General features: G+C 30.4%; 3 protein-coding genes across 3 annotated transcripts; all 3 read left to right on the top strand.

Annotated features, from left to right (window-relative positions):
* Positions 1-4,459: 4,459 nt before the first annotated feature.
* Positions 4,460-6,248, top strand: Osi13 (Protein). The gene is made up of 2 exons (XM_083043759.1): positions 4,460-4,652; positions 5,932-6,248. The coding sequence occupies exons 1-2, from the start codon at positions 4,460-4,462 to the stop codon at positions 6,246-6,248; spliced, it is 510 nt and encodes a 169-aa protein (XP_082899885.1).
* Positions 6,249-9,368: 3,120 nt separating this feature from the next.
* Osi14 (DUF1676 domain-containing protein Osi14) lies at positions 9,369-11,688 on the top strand. The gene is made up of 3 exons (XM_083044019.1): positions 9,369-9,668; positions 10,259-10,444; positions 11,109-11,688. The coding sequence occupies exons 1-3, from the start codon at positions 9,452-9,454 to the stop codon at positions 11,495-11,497; spliced, it is 792 nt and encodes a 263-aa protein (XP_082900145.1). The 5' UTR covers positions 9,369-9,451; the 3' UTR covers positions 11,498-11,688.
* Positions 11,689-13,470: 1,782 nt separating this feature from the next.
* Osi15 (DUF1676 domain-containing protein Osi15) lies at positions 13,471-16,314 on the top strand. Its single transcript, XM_083044396.1, has 2 exons — positions 13,471-13,902; positions 15,878-16,314. The coding sequence occupies exons 1-2, from the start codon at positions 13,530-13,532 to the stop codon at positions 16,204-16,206; spliced, it is 702 nt and encodes a 233-aa protein (XP_082900522.1). The 5' UTR covers positions 13,471-13,529; the 3' UTR covers positions 16,207-16,314.
* The last annotated feature ends 3,042 nt before the right edge of the window (positions 16,315-19,356 follow it).

Below are 19,356 nucleotides of genomic sequence, written 5' to 3'. Positions count from 1 at the left end.
TTTTTAATTCCATTACGCCACAAAAACCTTTTCTAAATCTCTCTCATCGATTGCTTGTTTCGTCAGAACGTCTTACACTTATCACAGAGCATCGTAGACTGCACTGCAACCTATATTCTGCTACATATTTATCCGAACCATCTGAATACTAAGGCACGTAGTTCACGTTTCAGTGCATACTAGGATATTATATATTGAAGTAAAAGCGAGCAATAAAGCAGCATTTTGTTCATCTCTGCAGGATATGAAACTAGAAAATTCTACGTGTTTAACATGCGGAGATTACAAATGATCGATCGTTTATAATTCTGACGAGGTCTATTTTTTAAATCACGTCCAACAAACACGCAGGTCGCTAATAAGCAACAACAGCTTTAAATGATCCTTGCAATCTTGAGCATATTCTCTTCTTGTTGCGTTTAATGTACCAGTTTACGTATCTAGGTATATGGGTCCGAAAATATTTATAAATTTTGTGCATCGAGTCACTTTCCATTTGCAATGTTTCAAAGTAGTACAAAAAAATTGCAATATATCGACATATTAAGAAAATTGATTAACTAATTGATTAATTAGTTTAATTGATTTTCCATTTTCTTTCTGAACGACATAATTTAAAATGTCTAACAATGTTGCTTTGTAATATTATACAACATTAAGATTTAAATAAAATAAAAATTATAAATCCGTCATCAAGTGATAAAGCAATGCGATTATTTGAATTTGTTTATAACTGCAGCAAGTCGATATCGAAATTTCCGCGTAAATTTAATTCAAATTACACAGCAGTGTAATTGTAAGTGATAGATGGACTTTCATGAATATCAAATTGCAAGAAAATGGTAACAATGTAACAACTTTGTATAATTAAGTATAATTTGTATAATTAGGTGGAGCATTCGAGTTATGTTCGCGCATAAGATGAAATAGTAGTGTTGCGCAGCGTGAAATATTCCTATTTTATCGCGTGATTAATAACTTGGCGGCGTAGCGTTTTCCAGCAATTATCACCTTCTTATCTGCTCTGAAAATCACGAGTCATACGCTCCACGTCGACTCAAACTGATGTTTAACAGTCATTATCACGTATATACTCTCTCCGCGACTTTCTTCATTCTCGGATATCGCGTTCAGTCAATTTCACCAGTAATAAGCCTAAATATTTACAATATAGTAGGGAATCTGCACGCACTGATTACTGCTGGTATCGAAATTGTCTTTTTTTTTTGGAGAATTTTTTTTGCAACATTTCTAATTCGCATTATTAATAAAGAATAACTCCTATTAATTGTCGGAGATATACACACAGTGCTACTTTTACATTATTTTAATCATATTTGTATTAATTACAATGCATTTATCGTTCTTGAAACTGTCATACTAGTTATTTGAAGACAAATCATATACTAGTGCATTAGAATCTCTCGTGTATGAAATCGGGAACCCACATAATTTTATTCATGTGCCACCTAGGTGTATTAAATTCTTGGAAAAAGAGTAAGGCATAATTTGATTGTTTCACGAACTTGAATTCCAAATGACATTAGTCGCGACGAATAAAAGGGACACCGGAAGATGAAATAAAGAATACGAATACGTTGTTGATTACGCCTATTAAATTGCCATTGTCATATTGCCGTTATATTTTTTTAGAGAATTTATGATATATAGATTTATATAATAATTATTATTACACATTTTGTGATTAATAAAATATAATTATGCTAATACATATATTCACGGAAAAAAAATTAGCTACCATAACTAAATTTTAGCTGTCCCTATATTACACATAAAATGTAATTATCATGCCTAAATTTTAGCTATGATAGCTAATAGAATTCTCTGTTAAACTAAAGCTAAAAAATATTAGTTATCATAGCTAAAATTTAGGCATAATAATTAAATTTCAGGTTGCAATATAGAGACAGCTAAATTTAGCTATGGTAGTTAATTTTTTTTTCGTGTTGTTATTATAACTACTTCTGAAATTATAAAATTTTAGAGAATATATCAATTATTTATTACTTTTAATCAGTTATTAAGTAATTGTTATTATCTTAAACATAAAAAAAGTTAATTGATTTTATAGTGAATAAAAGAATTGTGTTATGCTAGTAAATAATATCGCAAAATTACTGTAAATTTTTTTATGAACATAATGGATATTATTTGCTAAACTTAAAACTGTTATTCTTACTGCTGGCATGGTTCTAATTTTGGTAAATAGCAGATGCTCACAAAGAATGAGTCCGTCATTAGCGACATAGTAGCTCTCGTAAATTTTTTTGCTTCTTATTTTCTGGATTCTTTCTGATTTTCTGGAAAGAAATGTTTATATAAATTGCAGATAAGTTTATCAGCTTCTCGTCAATCAGCTTATTAATAATGATATTTTTTATGTATGTGATCAATAATATTTTTAAAAATATTGATTATTTTTAATTTATTAATAAATTGATAATAATAATAGATCTAAATAATCGATGATAATAATAAATCTAAATAATATAATACAATTTAATTAGAATATATTATTATATAAAAGATTTACAATAAAATAATTTAGCAACATATATGAGAAGATTTCTATATATGTATATTTACATTCATTGTCAGTTATCATGCTTAAGTATCATTTTTCTCATATAATAAATTGATTAATGAATATGAAAATAGATATCTTCGCAGTTTTTACGGTTTTATTAATGAGTGCTTCTTAAAAAACAAACTGTTTTTTGTGATTAATAATTAATGCTTAAGTTTACAAATTGCAATAAAGATAATGTTATCAATCAATAATATCATTTGTTAAAATCTTTAAATTATTTTACATTATTTTAACTTCCTGTAGCTACGTAGTTAAAACCTACTTTAGATGATTGTAATTCGCGACAAGACTTGAGACAGAAATCTATTTATAATTTTATATGTATATAAAATTATACGTAAAATTATATACGTAAAATTATATGTATTCTATAATAATATCTATATATGTATATCTTAACATATATTTTTATTTCCTCTAATATTTGTCGCAAATTATAGATCGTAAAGTAAGATTTAGACGACAATATAATTCTTGTATATAAACATAACATTATTTATTGATCATCTATTGATTACTAGCACAATAATCGATGTTATTTAACTACTTGCCTTCAATTACACTGGTCAACAAAATATGATCAATTTCAATTTGTTTTTAAGGAATGAGTATTTTTTACTAAATTTGGTTGCGCTGAACAAGAATCTGGCCTTGAAAATACTAAATTGGCTCTAGTTTTTAAGCAAAACGGGTTTAAAGGTACAAAAAAATGTGTTTTTGGTCATTTTTGAACACTTGTAGAAAAACAACGGGAGCTCGTAGAACCTTCTGCTTGGGATGAAATAAAAGCTTAAATCTTGCCCTTTTAGGCTACGAATCGAAATATTAAGTGCCATTAACTTGAACTACGCGCTACTCATATTTATACAAACTAAATTAAATCGTATTTATAAATAATCGATGCTTATACGCGATGTTAAAATAAGTTCCCCTCATATTCACTATAACTACTAGAATGTGTGATATACTGTAAATACAAATCGAAATATTAGGTGCCATTAACTTGAAGTACGCGCTACTCGCGTACCACGTACTATGTGGCACTTAATATTTCGATCCGTAGCCTAAAAGGGCAAGATTTAAGCTTTTATTTCATCCCAAGCAGAAGGTTCTACGAGCTCCCGTTGTTTTTCTACAGGTGTTCAAAAATGACCAAAAACACGTTTTTTTGCACCTTTAAACCCGTTTTGCTTAAAAACTAGAGCCAATTCATTATTTTCGTTTTCAGATTCAGATTCTACGGAAAAAAACCTATCAGAATCAGTTGCTATTGGCCCGACAAAAAATCCTTGTTGCCCAGTGTTATAGGCATTCAAAATGAAATGGAGTAAGTTGCATTACTTTTGGTTTACTTTTTAGCAAGCCGTAAGTTGCGAGGACTGCAAGCACGTCTCCTTTGCTGTAACTATTCGAGTGTGAAACAAATTCAATTGATAATAGATGCCATATACTCTCACAATAGAGAATAATGACGATGACGACGTTCGATGGGGAGAACGATCCATTTACTTCGGTCGAAATATTCCAAGGAAGATCCTTCTTGAATGGTCGACACAAACAGCGATCCAATGATCGAGGTAGACTATAGCTCAGGTAGTACGGGAGTGGACGTTGGATCCTTCGTTACGCATCAGTACCAGGTTAGATGAGCGTCTCCTCCTCTGAGCTTTTCACGGTCCTAGTACATATATAAACTAATGGCCCGGTCTGGCATGAATGTCAGTTAAAATATTATTGGCCAACAAGTCGGTTGGGATCGTGAGATACGCGCAGTTTTTTTTATAAAACGTGAAGGTGTGTTGCAAAAAAAAATAAAAAGGAAAGAAAAGAACTCCAGATGCTAGAAAGATGTTACTGTCGTACGTGCTGCTTCTACTACCTATTTTCGTCGCGGCGCAGGAATCACAATCAATGAACACTCTGGACCGAGAGATCCTACGAAACGATGATCCTAAAGACGCTTTAGATTGGATTGGTGAAAGCTTTCTAAATGTCGTTGACGCCTTTTTTCCTGGTTCGAAATTGTATGGTAGTGTAGAAGGTACATTGATAATAATAAATATTTGTGGTTGGATAATCTTTTTTTTAAATGTGTGTATGTTTGAAGCTTGATACTCAGATTTTGTTTTACTCTAAATAATGTAGCAGTACATATGAGCAGATGATAAAATAATGAAGTAATTTTCTGTAAAAAATAACAACTATTAATATACTGATAATTATTATTGTTAATTTCAGCGTTTAATACTTATTTTTAAAAGTGAAAATTTATATCTTTTACCTAATTCTCAAAAATTGACACTTTAACTTATATTCTTCATATTAAGCATCTAAAAGAAATATTAAGTTGATATAATCAAAATATATTATTTTAAACATTACTTTGTAACTTATCTTTGTAACTTATCTGTAGCTTATGTTTATAGCTATTATACATTGTTACAAATTTTTTATTTTTAATAACTGTATTAATATTAGATAGAAAAAAGATTAAAACAATACAAAATTTGGGATTTAAAAAACATATGGAAAAATTAAAATAACTATTTCATATGCAGTTTAGTATCAAAGTGGTGTGTTTGCAAAATTATTAATTGCATTTCGATATACATTATTAAATACAATTTTTTGCATTAGCAACAATGAGCTTTCTGCAATAAATTTTATAGTAAATATTTATAAAAAATACTGCGAGATAACGAGACGGCTAATACAATGCGATATTTTAAATTTAATCATCAAAGAACTGAATAATTTGGTATGAAAAAAAATTATAAGACACCGCATATTAATCAAATGCCGTTAAAGAAGCGTGTAATTGCACCTGTTCATTATATATGATGCTTTTTGATTTACGGCGCGAAGGCTCCTGGTACAAAAACATAAGTACTCTCTTTCTACTCTACTTCATTTTATTAACTTCCATGATGATCGTTCTTAATAAGGAAAAAGTATACTTCAATAAAGCTCGTCATATATATCCCGATGTTTGCAAAAAAACAAGAGGTTTTTTTATGATATTTAACATTATATTTTAAACCAACGCAATATATTTTATATATATATACATATATATTAATAGAAACGTATTATAGAACGTTCTATACAAGTAGTATAATACGTCGAGGGGGAAGACATATGATACATACATATAATATATTTTCCTTAAAATTTGTTATATATTTATATATTTATATTTTACGTACTTTTTTATATATAGTATAAAAGATGAAAATTTAAAGAAATTATAATACGTTTACATACAGTTTTTTTGTTATATCCATATTTTTGTTTACTAAATATTGTTTTATTAATTGCAGTAGGTAGAAGAGGAACGAGGAGGCTGATTAGATATCTTATACCTTTGATCATTGGAATTATACTAATAAAAGCGCTTCTGCTGCCTCTGATATTGAAGACATTGGCTATCTTAAGTGGAAAAGCTGTCGTGCTGAGTTTGATGAGTTTGATACTGGCAGCCATAGTCGGATTGAAAAAAGCCGCCCACGAATCCGCTCATGTCCATGAATCTTACGATCTAAACAAGTACAGGCGAAAGGGTACATATGATTTTGATAATGTACAAGAGTTTGAGCCTTATAGAGTTATTTACAAAGACCGACGTAAAAAGAAGTAAGAAAAAATAATAACAGTATAAAATTTTTTCCATTTTTTTTTTATGATTCCTCATTCTTATTTTTATATTAATATTTGTCGTACTTGATAATATCAATTACACTTTGATATTTTAATTAAAATTGGAAAAAATTGGAAAAAATCAATTTTATATAGAAAATTAAAGTAAGATTTATTTATTCTTCTTTCTAATCTTAACATAGTATTTTTTTAATAGACTTAATCATTATTTTATTGATTTATTTTTGTATCCTAGTATAACAAAATTAAAAAGCAGATATTGTAAATATAATATACAGAATAACATACAGAAGTAAATATACAGAAAAATTGAGAAAAAGCATAATATACGATATACGTTATCGAATATATCAAGTTGTAAAAGTCTCTTTCATTCGAATTGACATCACTGAAAGAGAATTTCACGACGGAAATGTGTTACTTGTCCGTGCTAATTGCGTTAACTGCAACATATGATAATCGAAGGCATACATTTGTGAAAGTTGCAAAAGACAATGGAAATAAAACAGAAATATATATAAATACGCAATGCACTTATTCATTTACTATGTATTGATATGATAGTTGTGTAGAAAAATTTTAAGATGAGTTATCCGAATGTATTCCGAGACTCATTTCACTAGCATATGATGTAAGAAAGAGAGAAAGTTCCATGATTCTCCGTAAGGAACTAGTTTGTAAGCAGCGTGTCCATTTCCTAGTGCAACCATCAAAGTTAAATTATTCAACTATAAAAATAAACTTGCTTTCAACATAAACTTGAGCGCTATAATTATGACGTATGTGAATTAATATATATATATATATATATAATTAAAGTACAAATATTATTAAACTATATTAATTATAAAGAAATAAATAATTGTAACTATTACATAAGAAAAATATTTATTTATTTATTATCGTATATGATAAACGCTATAATTGTTCTTCTTGACTTATATTCTTCAAATATAGATTAAACAATACATATACAATTGTACGACAAAGGATTAAGAGAAAGCGAGAAAAGGAACCATCAGCTCCATTCACGTGAAGAATAAGACGGGAAAAAATAAAGATAAGGTTGGAACTCTCTTCTGACCCGGATGTAGGTTGTCGACCTTTAATTCTCTAAGCCCTACGCAGTTGAAAACGCCCTTAAAAGATTTTTATCTATTGTGTAATCAAACTTTTCCGTATCATGTTTGCAATATAAATAAGGAAAATATGTGAAAAATATTTTTAAAAAAAAATTATATATATGTATCGATAACAGTTTATATTAATTAAATACGATTACGAAAATAAAAATGTGTCTTTAATTATTATGTTTATTTATAACTTTGTTAATATTATGCGGCGGATAAGTAAAATTACTAAAATATTTTTATTAAAAAAAAAAATATATTTTTAAAATGTCTACACAAATTCGCTATAATTGGAGATCGTCGTATAAATTACTCTAAAGTACCATATTTATTCTAGTAGAGGAAGTAAACGGCGGCACCGACGGTGCTTGTAACCCAGAAAATTAATCGCAAAATTGTCTCCGCTCCTTCCAAGTCAGATACCGTTATACGAAGATGACGAAATCCCTCATACCTGTTAAATATTTAAAAAGATTCACGTGGAGCACAATGGAATACCTCCTGCGAATAAGTTATCTGTTACCTTTCTAAGTGGTTGCCACTTGAAAAGCAACGTCGATGATGGCTTTACTGTGGATTATTGTTTCGTCATGTGACACCAATTTCTGTTAATTCGGCATATATTTATTTGTAGCATAAATTTTAATGAAATCGATAGATGACAAATTTGAAGAAGAAAGTATGCGATCATCATGAGACTCAATTATTAATTTTTTGTTTACAGTGAAAGTATGTCACAAGCGTCGCTTACTTATGTAACAATTTAAGTTAAAAAAATTCGGATATGATTACTTTCTTTCTTTGAATTTCAATTATATATTTTACGATATTTAATAGTGACATAATATAATAATGACGAGTGGACGAAAAAGTCAACGAGTAAAAAATTTTTTTAACTCGGATTATATCAGAAAACCCGTTGAAGACGTAATCTGTAGTTCACATATTACTGATGACCGTATGTCTGGGTCAAGGTAAACAGCTTGATGCACGTGGTTCTACGGGAATGCATCGAGCCGTTCTACAATACAAAGGAGGCAAAACTGATGTCTAAAAGAAATTTTATATATGTCGCTTTAAAAAAAATTTTTTTAATTAAATCGATTTATTATCAATACTGTATTATATTACAAACAGTTTATTAAATATAATTACAATCAAACAGATTATTAAATATAATTTTAAATATTTTCATTAAAATGTGAAGCTAAATATCCTGCAATATATGTATTTATTTTATTTATAATTTCAAGATAAATTATTACCAGGAATTGTCGACATTAAGTGTCACCTAAATGCACGCGCACACGCTATTTGTAAGAAAACCATATATCTGCAATCGTGAATGACGGTGAACAATGTATGCAAACCTTTCGCCTCTATTGTTGTCGGTTCTCTAAACAATCTGTTGAATGTATTAGAAAAATTAGAAAGTGTCGTTTGTCAAAGTGTTATTAATGCGATAATTTCAAAAGAGGAGAGGGGAAGAAAGTTTTACATCTTTTAAAATAAAAAGCGCAATTATAAAATTAAGTTTCAAATTATGCTTTTTCCAATTAATCAAGATATTATTGAATTTTTACTTAAATTCTCCCCTTATAAATTCGTCCCCCTTCCCCATATAAAATAAATCTCTGTAAATCCCCCAATGGATATTATCTCCCCTGACCTAAATACTGAGTGGTTACCGTGATGTCTCCCAGTGATGTTAGAAGGAACGACTTCTAGGTCCGCCCAAACGGTGACACGTCTCTCGTCGTAGCCGTGCGTTTGTTTAAAAAATTATCGAAGAAAGTTTTCTGGGGAGGTGGCCACCGCCGACATCTATAATGATGAGTCGTTCGTCTCGTCGTCATACGCGTTGTCGTCGGTCAAAGAGTGGGGGATATCGAGGAGGATTCTCTACATGGTGCACACCTATAAAGATTGAGGCGACGCAGGGCCAGGTCACACTTTGTTCCGAAAATTTTCCGGGGAGTTTGCTTCGTGTCTCCGGCCGCTGCCTCTCGGTACTCCGTTCCGCGACGACTCGACGTGTGACTAGACAAAGAAGATGAACAAATTACTGGCACTGGTAGTTCTCGCTGCGTGTGTCGTAGCTGGACCTACGAACGTTTCCGTGCAGTCGTCCCAGAATCTGGATTGTTTGGATCACGACAATGAACTCGTCACCTGCATTTTCGTCAAGACGGTCAGCGCTCTCGATAGGGCGGCTCGATCGAGCGACATCGAGATCGTCGACGGTGTAACTTTTGTACGAGATGTACCGAGTAAGTTTTTATTTTTTTTTATTTTTTATTTTATTTTATTTTATTTTATTTTTTTCTTTAAGTTTTTATGTCTAAACTAGATATGTGGTATTTTAAAGAATGCAGGAATGACTGGATAAAAAAGCAGAATGTTGTACATTTTCAGGAACATTTAATTTCGATCTCTTTTTAAAATTAAAATTATAACGTTATGCATATTCTGTTAATGTCGCACAACATTAATTTTGAACAACATTAACTTTATCACTGTAAAATTATTAATATGATATAACAAATTCAATATCACACAATACATACATATATAAATTATTATAAATTTATATACAAAACTTTATAAATCTAAATATAGATAACTAGATATCAAAAAATATAAATATAGGATATAAAAGATATAAAAAAATATATAGAGAGTGTACAACCACAAAAAATTATTCGAAAAATAAAATTAAGCGAAACTGTATTGCACATGTACAGTATTAAGTATGAATATATGTTGAACTTTATTTGTGAAATACTGTAGAGAAGATAGCAGTTTTTATAGATAATTAATAATTATTCATTCTATCAATAAAAAAATTTGATTGTTATAGTGGAGCGCACTGGCAAGAGTTTAGAGAAATCCGAAATGGAGATCATGAATGAACTACCACGCGATAGCTCCGACAGGACGATAAAACTTTTCAGCATGCTGTATGATTCAGCTGTCTCTGTTCTGAAGAGTCATAGTTTGAAATTTAGGATGCCCGAGGGATCGATCTCCCGCGCTCTGGTTGAAGGTAAGTCCTTCGTCTTCATCAAGTATATCTCGATTACGCAACCGTCCATGTTTCCGTAATTATGTCTAGACGATGAACGTCACGGATTCGCGATGTCATGAGTATAAACGAATAAACATACCTTTCACCTTCGTGATATCTATATGTACGGCGTCAAACCTGTTTCGTATAAACTCGTTCTCTTCGAGGAAGAGTGAGATTCACTTTCTTTCTCAAATGTATTTGAAAATGTTTGAAAAGATTATTGTGTTGTGTTGCTTTGAATTAAAGTGTAATATCCTGATTGATAGTATTTTCTTTAAATGTATTTAATTTTTTAATTTCTAAATTTCTTCCGAACATGTATTGATAATTACTTGTCTCATTAATTTAAGTCCTCTTTTTTAGACATTAAAAAATTTTAACAGTAAATATGCTAAGAAATCTAATATTAAACTCGTGATATCTCTTTCTTTATTTAGCAAATACTTAATAAGTTACAATAAGTTATTGTAAATTTTATCTTGTTGCATATTAAAGTATTTGTTGCATATTAAAGAACTAATGATAACAATCAATGATTGAAATAATAATTGATTCTATCTTTTTGCATTGATTGTATTCTTAGATTTAGACTATAAAATAAAATCTCATAATTAAATAATAATTAATTTCTCGTAATTAGGACGTGGCAAGATCAAGAAAATGGTTTTGCCGCTGGTTGCTGCTGCGGGTCTCAAGATCTTCGCGTTGCTGCCGATTTTGTTTGGCGGTTTAGGTCTGCTGGCTTTGAAAGCTTTGTTCTTCGGTAAAATTGCCCTGCTAGTCGCCGGCATCATAGCATTCCAGAGGCTCTTTGGTGGCTCTTCTAGCAACGTGGCAGGCAGTTTCTTCGGCAAAAATCCAGCACCTCTCTGGTATGACACAGGCGCCCCAGGAAACTGGCCCGCTGCTAGTTCCGCAGGATTACAACAGCACCAAGGATACAGAAGCTTCGACGTTGCTGACGCGAAGGTCGACGCCCACAATTTGGCATATTCTGCTCACGCACCTGTCGCCAACGACACAGATTAAACGAGACTTTTTACTCGAGAGTTCGATGTTACCTGGTATGGAGAAATTTGAAGAAATTTGGAAATTATCGAAAGCCATATCCCGCGGAGCCGAAACATCTCCTCGAAGCCATTGGACCCACCTACGACTGCTAGATTAGTATTTATATGTATGTCATAATGTAATTTATCGATTATATAAAATATAAATTATTGAACAATCGTATATATTAAAATAATTAGATTGTTTGTATACTAAATAAATTATTCATAAAAAGATATCTATAATATATATATTTATAATATATATTTATAAGATTATGCTGCTTCTCTTTTTTATCTGTAGGCATAAAAATTTATCGCATAACGCAAGAAGTTCGCTCCTTTTTAGAATGCATATAAGAATTAAAATTTTAATTTAGAGAAATTATCGTCGCAAGTATTCGACGCAGTACGATGCATAGAAAATGTCGTACGTGATTAGTTTCTTCTAGTGCGAAATGTTGACAATTCGCCGTGCAATCGAAGTCGTCCCAAGCTCATATGCGATTCCAATTGGATATGGGCATACCTACAGGTCATTTACACTCCCACTCCTGTCTTGTTCTTTCTTTCTCTTCGGCTGTCACCTTTGTCGCTCGTTCCATTTCTCTTGTTCGAGTGACTTCCGACTGCATGATTCGGGACACAAGTTTTACATACCATACCGTGTCACCAAGAGACACGGAAATCTAATTTTCACCAGAAAGTGCGTGAAATGCAGCGATGATGACGTATGTAATTATAAACATTGAGGATAATCATTGCTCAAAGCCAATTACATATATCCTAGACTATTGTATGCATATGTAGAACAAATAAATTCTAGATATATAAATGTGAAATTTCTGAACAAGAAATTGCTTAACTAAACAGATTTTTGTTAATAAATTTATGCAAAAACGTAGAATATGAAAAGAATAATTGAGCGATAAAATGTGATTATATTTATAAAATCTAATTTCTTAATTACAAAATTTTGATCTTTAATCAAAAATTAAATTTTATAATTTGATGCCCATATATATTTTGATTTATACAGGATGTATCAGAACTGGCAGAAAAGTTTTTAATGACAGATTCCTGGTATCATTTGGAGATGATTTTTCCTCAGCGAAAATGTCGAGAGAGGCCATCATTTTTGCATGCTCAATTTTTGCCATCATGTATCTTTGTAACTAAACCTTAAATTAAAATTCTATTAAAGTAAACTCTATCTGAAATTAACTGAAGAATGTGGTTTTGTTAATATTTGATTTCCACAAGGCTTAGTTTGCAAAAAAGCCTTTATTTTCAACCGCTTATAACTCGAAAATTATTAGTGCCTCGACATTTTCGCTGAGGAAAAATCGTCTCCAAATGATACCAGAAATCTGTCATTAAAAACTTTTCCGCCAGTTCTAATACACCCTGTATAAAAATAAGATTAATTTATCTCAAACAAATTAAGTAAAAAATTAGATTCTATATATTTAATTTTTGCCATCGTGAAGAAAAACTTTTTTCAATTTAAAATACATAGGTATGTTTTCACATATTTATATAAGTTTTATAAAGATGCATTTTCTTAATTACATATAGCTAATTTTGCACATATAATTAATAAAAATTGTAAATAGTGGCAAAGAAAACGTAAGATAAAAATTAATATATGCATGTATATTTCTAGTAAAAATAGATCGTACGAAGAATCCACTTTTAACTGGAAAATTTGTTTGAGTCTAAAAAAACGAAGAATCTCATAGATTCGATAGTTCGAAAGTGATCACGAGTAAAAGGAAAATTTACTTGTACTCTACGTCACGCGATTCTTGTGCGATGCATGCTCATGTTTGTTCGTCAGAGAGTTGGCAGAATTAAAATTCTTGACACTGCTGCCCTTGTACGTTGCTTGCCAAATGGTTCAGTATGGCCCCACCACCCATCGATCGCGAGTCATATAAAAGAAAAATTGTCCTGGGGGCAAACAGTCAAAAACGTATCTTCGAAGTTGCGCTATATAGCACTTCGCGATAATGAAGACCAAAGTAATCATTCTCCTGACGCTGCAACTCGTGACATTGGTGGTAACTGATTCAAACCAGGAAGATGGAAATAGTTTGGAACATTTAGAAGGAAAGCTCACGAGGGCGATGGACGAATTCAATAGAAAGGACACTATCGACATTTATGGTGACATGGTTACCCTGAGGAAGGTCCCGGAAGACGGAAATTTGTCACAACAGAGTGCAGATCCGCTCGTGAGCAGAATCGAGAAATTCCTACAAACTCGAAAAATACATATTAATCTCCCTGATGATGCTTCAACCGCCGGTTTATTCGGACGCGCCCTCGGCCAAAAGAACATCGACATAGAACTTAGAAGTCTAACAAACGGAGCGTCCGAAGGTAAATTATGCATTAGAGAAAAGTACTTTAATGCTTAAACATAAAAAAAAAACGAACCTGAATATTAGTATCATTTTATGTTTAATGGATAGAGCAAATGTTATCAATTTGTAAATTAGAAGCAATTGGAGTATTTATCTCTTAATTTGTAAATTTGTATAATATGATTATAATTAGAATCGGAGAAAATACGATAATGTCGTGAATATTATCTTTCGGAATTATTGAACCGATTTCAGAAACGTGATTTTGTTTCGATGGTGTAACCCAAAATACTTAAATTCAACAACTTTAATATCAATAAAAATTTATTAATATATATACTATAAATCTCATTTTTTAAATTATATTAATAAATTTAAAATATATATTTTCTGATAAGTCAGAAAGATTGTTAAAAGTTTGAACATAAATAAAAAAAATGATAATATAGAAAATGAAAAAGAAAGAATAATATGATTTTCATTCTAGACTATTATAATAAGAATAATATGATTTTCATTCTAGACTATTATAATAAGTAATATTTGTGTGTGTTTCTAGAAAATATATATATATATATATATATATATATATATATATATATATATATAATAGATATACACGTATTTTTAGGTATCACAAAATATTTTAAAATATTTAAAATTATTAATTTTATACATTTTTATGATAATAATTATAAATATGTATTAATTTAATTAAATCTACAAATCTAATTTTATTTAGTGCTTTAATAACATTGTATTGTTCCACATTACATCTTTGTAATTGTGTTAAATAATATTTCTCATTCTATTTTTATTTTTCTATTTATCATATAGTTAATATATAATTTATCTCTTTTATACTTGATTAACTTATCTGATCTAACGCTCCATTTCTCTTATATAAAATATGATGTTCCCGCAATATTAATATATTAATATATATTTCTATATACAACTAAGTTATTAGTAATAGCATTAAATTAAAGATTTTATGTTAGACCTTGGATCTAACACAAACGTTTCTTGTTGTTGCCTAACGTCTCGATCTGGTATGAATACATCATTCGACATCATGGGCGCAAACTTATAGCGCCTCACCTTTCTAAAGTCTTACCAATGGGGTTTAAGTAGTCCACGAATCTCGGTATTCATTGGTTGGAAAGTGTAACTTGCAGCATCTTCCTTTTCGATTCGGTCGCGGCCGAAATACCATTCACTCATTTTCCTTATCTCTCTAGCATAGTTTCATCTTTTTTATCGTATTTATAAACTTTCTATAAATTCTTTCACTCACATATTCACAATACGTGAAATATATATGTCGTGCAATTCTAAAAATACTCAAAAATTTGGATATGTATCATTAAGGTTCATTGATATTTGTGCTGAGAAAGAGAGATGAGAGGGACCGAAACGAGAAAATACATACATAGAAAGCTGTAACGATGTGTTCCACTTCTATCATATCCGCGAAAACAGATACCGGAGGTGGGAGTGGACCAAAGTGGGTTACTGTTTGGTAGGTTTGGTGGGATTCCGGGTTTCTGGGACGGCTACTGTGAGATGTCTAAGAAAGACCTTGAACGAGAGTGTCGCGTGTCGAAGAAAGTAGATTGGATGATGAATGTTAATTATAATATTTTAGAAATGCACCTCGATCATACTCAAACATCCTATGATTATTAATATTTGTGTATTAATTGTGTGTGCTCTACATTTCTATTATATTTAACACAAATCTTACATATGTCAATATTACGAGCTTTTTTTAAATATAATTTGCCATAATTTTACACATCAACCTTTTTCTCTTTTCATGTTTTCCTTTTATCATTATTAAATACTTTTTAAAAATTAAATACACTATGACTATACTGTGTAATTCATTAAAAATGTATTAATAATGTATTAATATTAATAATATATAATTAATAAGTAATATAATTTTATTCACAAAAATATATATACATGATAAATGTTCCTTACAGCTCGTACAAGATTGAAGAAGCTGGTTATACCACTCTTGCTTGTGTTGGGTTTAAAGGCAATAATTATTTTGCCCATCATAGTCTCCGTAATTGCTTTGGTAAGCATTAAGGGTATAGGCGCAGGTCTTATGTCGATGATTCTTTCCGGCGCGGTAGCCTTGAAGGCCCTTATTACACCACCGTCTGTGTCAAGAGTCAGCTATGGTGTAAGGCCGCATGAAATTCATCATGATCACTGGCATAGGTCGGAACAAGAAATTAATCAACCCTATAGAGGCTGGACACCGGAATACAATGACGAACAATATCCTTATCATGATATTCCATAAAATGCAATGTCCTTGCCACTTGTTCATTTATTTATTTATTTATTGCGTGTCTCTGGCACATACTTGTTTTATGTATGTAAAATAAAATAAATCATCTTTTTTATACAATTTTGTCTTGATCATTGTATTATCGGCTAAATTATCAAAGACGTCGTATCATCGTGACATCGGCGAATTGTCAAAAATGTCACATTAACATTTTAGCAAATTACTAAGCTTAGATAGGTATGTCATATCTTACTAATACTTGACCTAAACGTCCACGAGATCAATAATTAAGGGATTATTTTTGTAATGAGAAAATTTTAAATAAATAATTATTAATTATATATATAAATATCGAAGAAAAGATATATATGTATAAATATATATGTATAGACATAAGCAGGTTATTCAGTCGGTCAGACGAGAAGGCTAATGACCTAGATGGAGGTTTACGGACGGAGAGAAGATAGAATGCTGTTGCGAGGGTGGGAGAGATAGTGGAGAAAGACCGGATCAAGGTGGGGAACTAGGAAGAGGAAGGAAATGAGGTCACTGTGTCAAGCAAGGTAGGAAAGCGGATCGTAGCTACGATTGGTCCACCGAGTTCCCCCTCGATGTTGCGTTCTTATCAAGGTCAGTGGGTCATTGCCTCCACGTGGTTCTCCACTTCCACTGGCAAGGTATGATCGTGGCCTTCCTGGTGGGAGCTGGAATAACGGCATCGGTTGTGATTAGTTGAGTTGTTCAAGAGGAGTGGGACGGCAAATACGGGTATATATGAGCTGTTTGAGAGGACAGCACCGTCGAGAAGCAGCGAACACGATGAAGAACGCAGGTTCCGACTTTTATGCTGAAAGGCATATTTTTTTTTTAATGTACATTATTGTTTCTAAGACGTCGCAAGTTTATATTTTTACGTCACAAAAGAGAGAAGTCGTGGAAATTCTTCATATATATATATATTCTATATACTTAGAAATTCTTTATTTTAATAAAGTATTGAATTTAAATAATATTAACAAAATTATTTGTTTGAGATATTGATAACTAATTTTAATGTACGTCTGATTATAATAAAAATATGCAACAAAATATCTATGTAATTAGACTTACAAATATTATTCTATATAAACTTGTTCTTCTTTTATATAATATTAAGTTACAAACATTTCATTACGTAAGCCTGAAAGTGTCAAATTTTTGTAAATGCACTTTGTATATAAGTATAGTTTCTAAAACTTTCTTTACACGTATTTTTCATTTTTACAATATTACTGTTCATTGATTTTCTAATTATTATATAATTCTATAAATATAAATAATAAAAAATTATATATGTAACATAAACTTTTTAAACAACGAACATGTACTTTCAAAAATAATATTTTTTTACGTATTATATATATATATATATATATATATATATATATATAATATACACAGATAAAACAGACATTAATGTAATAATATTTCATAACATTTAACTTTTGCGTTTTTTGTGTTAAATAAATAAAATAGATAAATTAATATATTAGCTCACGCATTTATTACGGAAATACAAAAAGTTGAAAGAAATATTTCACAGATATACAGCTCGAAATATAATCATACATAATATATTATTATTATTTTATAAAAATTATCACAAATATTGTAAAATTTATACGTGCATTATTTTTAATATATTAAATTTTTGTAGTACCGAAATATAGTTGGACAGAAACAATCGTTTTTTATTAGAAAGTAGATTTAGATATCTCTATGAATTTTAGTTCAGTTTTTCTAAAGATTATTCGAATTTCTTAATATTAAAGACTATAATTGCGGCAATCAATTATTTCTCACCTTGACACGATTGGGCCAACAGCGACCGGGTTTGAAATGTAACTCATTGAGAAAACTGTAACGTAATCGCAATGGCTAGATACTCTACTCTTACAAATCGCCGTATAGAAGAAATTTGTTGCTTTTAACATTCACTTCGCCGCGAGAAAAATGCAAAAGTATAAACACACGCGATGCATTTTTAGTACATAACGGATGTGCGTTCTCGAATTAACGAGGTCTATGCAATCACTCGGGCAGCACCAAGTATATCAGAAGCAGTAATTTCACCTTTCTTCTTTTCTTTTTGTTTGACACCTTGACGCATAAATCATATATGCACTACATGCATATGCTCATATTATACATTTCTCTAAAAGAAATTTGTGCATTCTCTAAAATTAAATTTGAAAATTAAGATATTTTGGATAACAAATAGATATATATATTCTATATATGTATAACTTTTATAGGTAACCAGCTGGACATATTTTACAACTGATTGTGTAGACATACAATCTTTTTAAATTTATTTATCCAGCATACTTTTTACTACATATGTAAATCCATTATCTAATTGTATGTATCAATGAAAAAGCGAAGAGAACATATTACTGTAAGATTTATTTATAAGAATTTTAGAGGAAAATAAATACAACAGCCCCGTTTTTTGTACAAATGTAGAAATATTTAGACTCAAAGAAAAGAATCAGATTTTCCCGTTAAACCACTGCAATCTTATTTTTCCTGGCAGGGAATAATGGCACTATCATATCATTTATAAAATAAAACAGCAATTTATATGCTTGTACATATATGTATACGTCAAAGTATAAAGACCGACAAAGATTACTTTCCTAGAAGAAATCGTCTGTAAAAATAAATTACAAATACCGTTTTTTAATAATGTGATAAACAACGTTCTAGACGTTTGGTAATTTTTTTTTTTTTATCTTGGTAATATTTTTTATTTTCCAGTACAATCAATTTCTCCACGCTATGTATATTTTTTCCAAATTTCGAATACATTATCTATTATTATTTCAATAATATAAGAATATGATTTGCTGTTATAACTGTCAAAAAGATATTATTGACATGATGATATTGTTTTTTTCGCTGATTCTGCGTGAACGTTTTCTGAATTGTGGCAAATTGTTAGGTAAATGCGAGCGACTTTCTTGAAACAACGCCTATCTCAATTTCGACTGAAAATAGGGTAACTACGGCATTGCGAAGCGCACAATCATGATCTTCATACGAATTCACCCGTTGTAACATTATATTCGCACTTGTAAATGTATACTATAGCCTATTATTTTTGAAATACTCTATAATTGA

The sequence above is a fragment of the Prenolepis imparis genome, unplaced genomic scaffold (genome assembly GCF_030444845.1).
Source record: "Prenolepis imparis isolate NDT839.2.m4 unplaced genomic scaffold, iyPreImpa1.0 SCAF_8, whole genome shotgun sequence".
In the NCBI taxonomy this organism is placed as follows: domain Eukaryota; kingdom Metazoa; phylum Arthropoda; class Insecta; order Hymenoptera; family Formicidae; genus Prenolepis; species Prenolepis imparis.
Note: the sequence above shows the minus strand (reverse complement) of the source record. Positions and strands in the feature narration are given on the sequence as shown.

Bases quoted from the DNA above. Each gene is read 5' to 3' on its own strand.
- Osi13 (XM_083043759.1), top strand. From the start codon at position 4,460: ATGTTACTGTCGTACGTGCTGCTTCTACTACCTATTTTCGTCGCGGCG. The intron at 4,653-5,931 runs GTACATTGATAA...TATTAATTGCAG, and splicing joins ATTGTATGGTAGTGTAGAAG to TAGGTAGAAGAGGAACGAGG.
- Osi15 (XM_083044396.1), top strand. From the start codon at position 13,530: ATGAAGACCAAAGTAATCATTCTCCTGACGCTGCAACTCGTGACATTG. The intron at 13,903-15,877 runs GTAAATTATGCA...TGTTCCTTACAG, and splicing joins AACAAACGGAGCGTCCGAAG to CTCGTACAAGATTGAAGAAG.
- Osi14 (XM_083044019.1), top strand. From the start codon at position 9,452: ATGAACAAATTACTGGCACTGGTAGTTCTCGCTGCGTGTGTCGTAGCT. The intron at 9,669-10,258 runs GTAAGTTTTTAT...TGATTGTTATAG, and splicing joins TTTTGTACGAGATGTACCGA to TGGAGCGCACTGGCAAGAGT. The intron at 10,445-11,108 runs GTAAGTCCTTCG...TCTCGTAATTAG, and splicing joins CTCCCGCGCTCTGGTTGAAG to GACGTGGCAAGATCAAGAAA.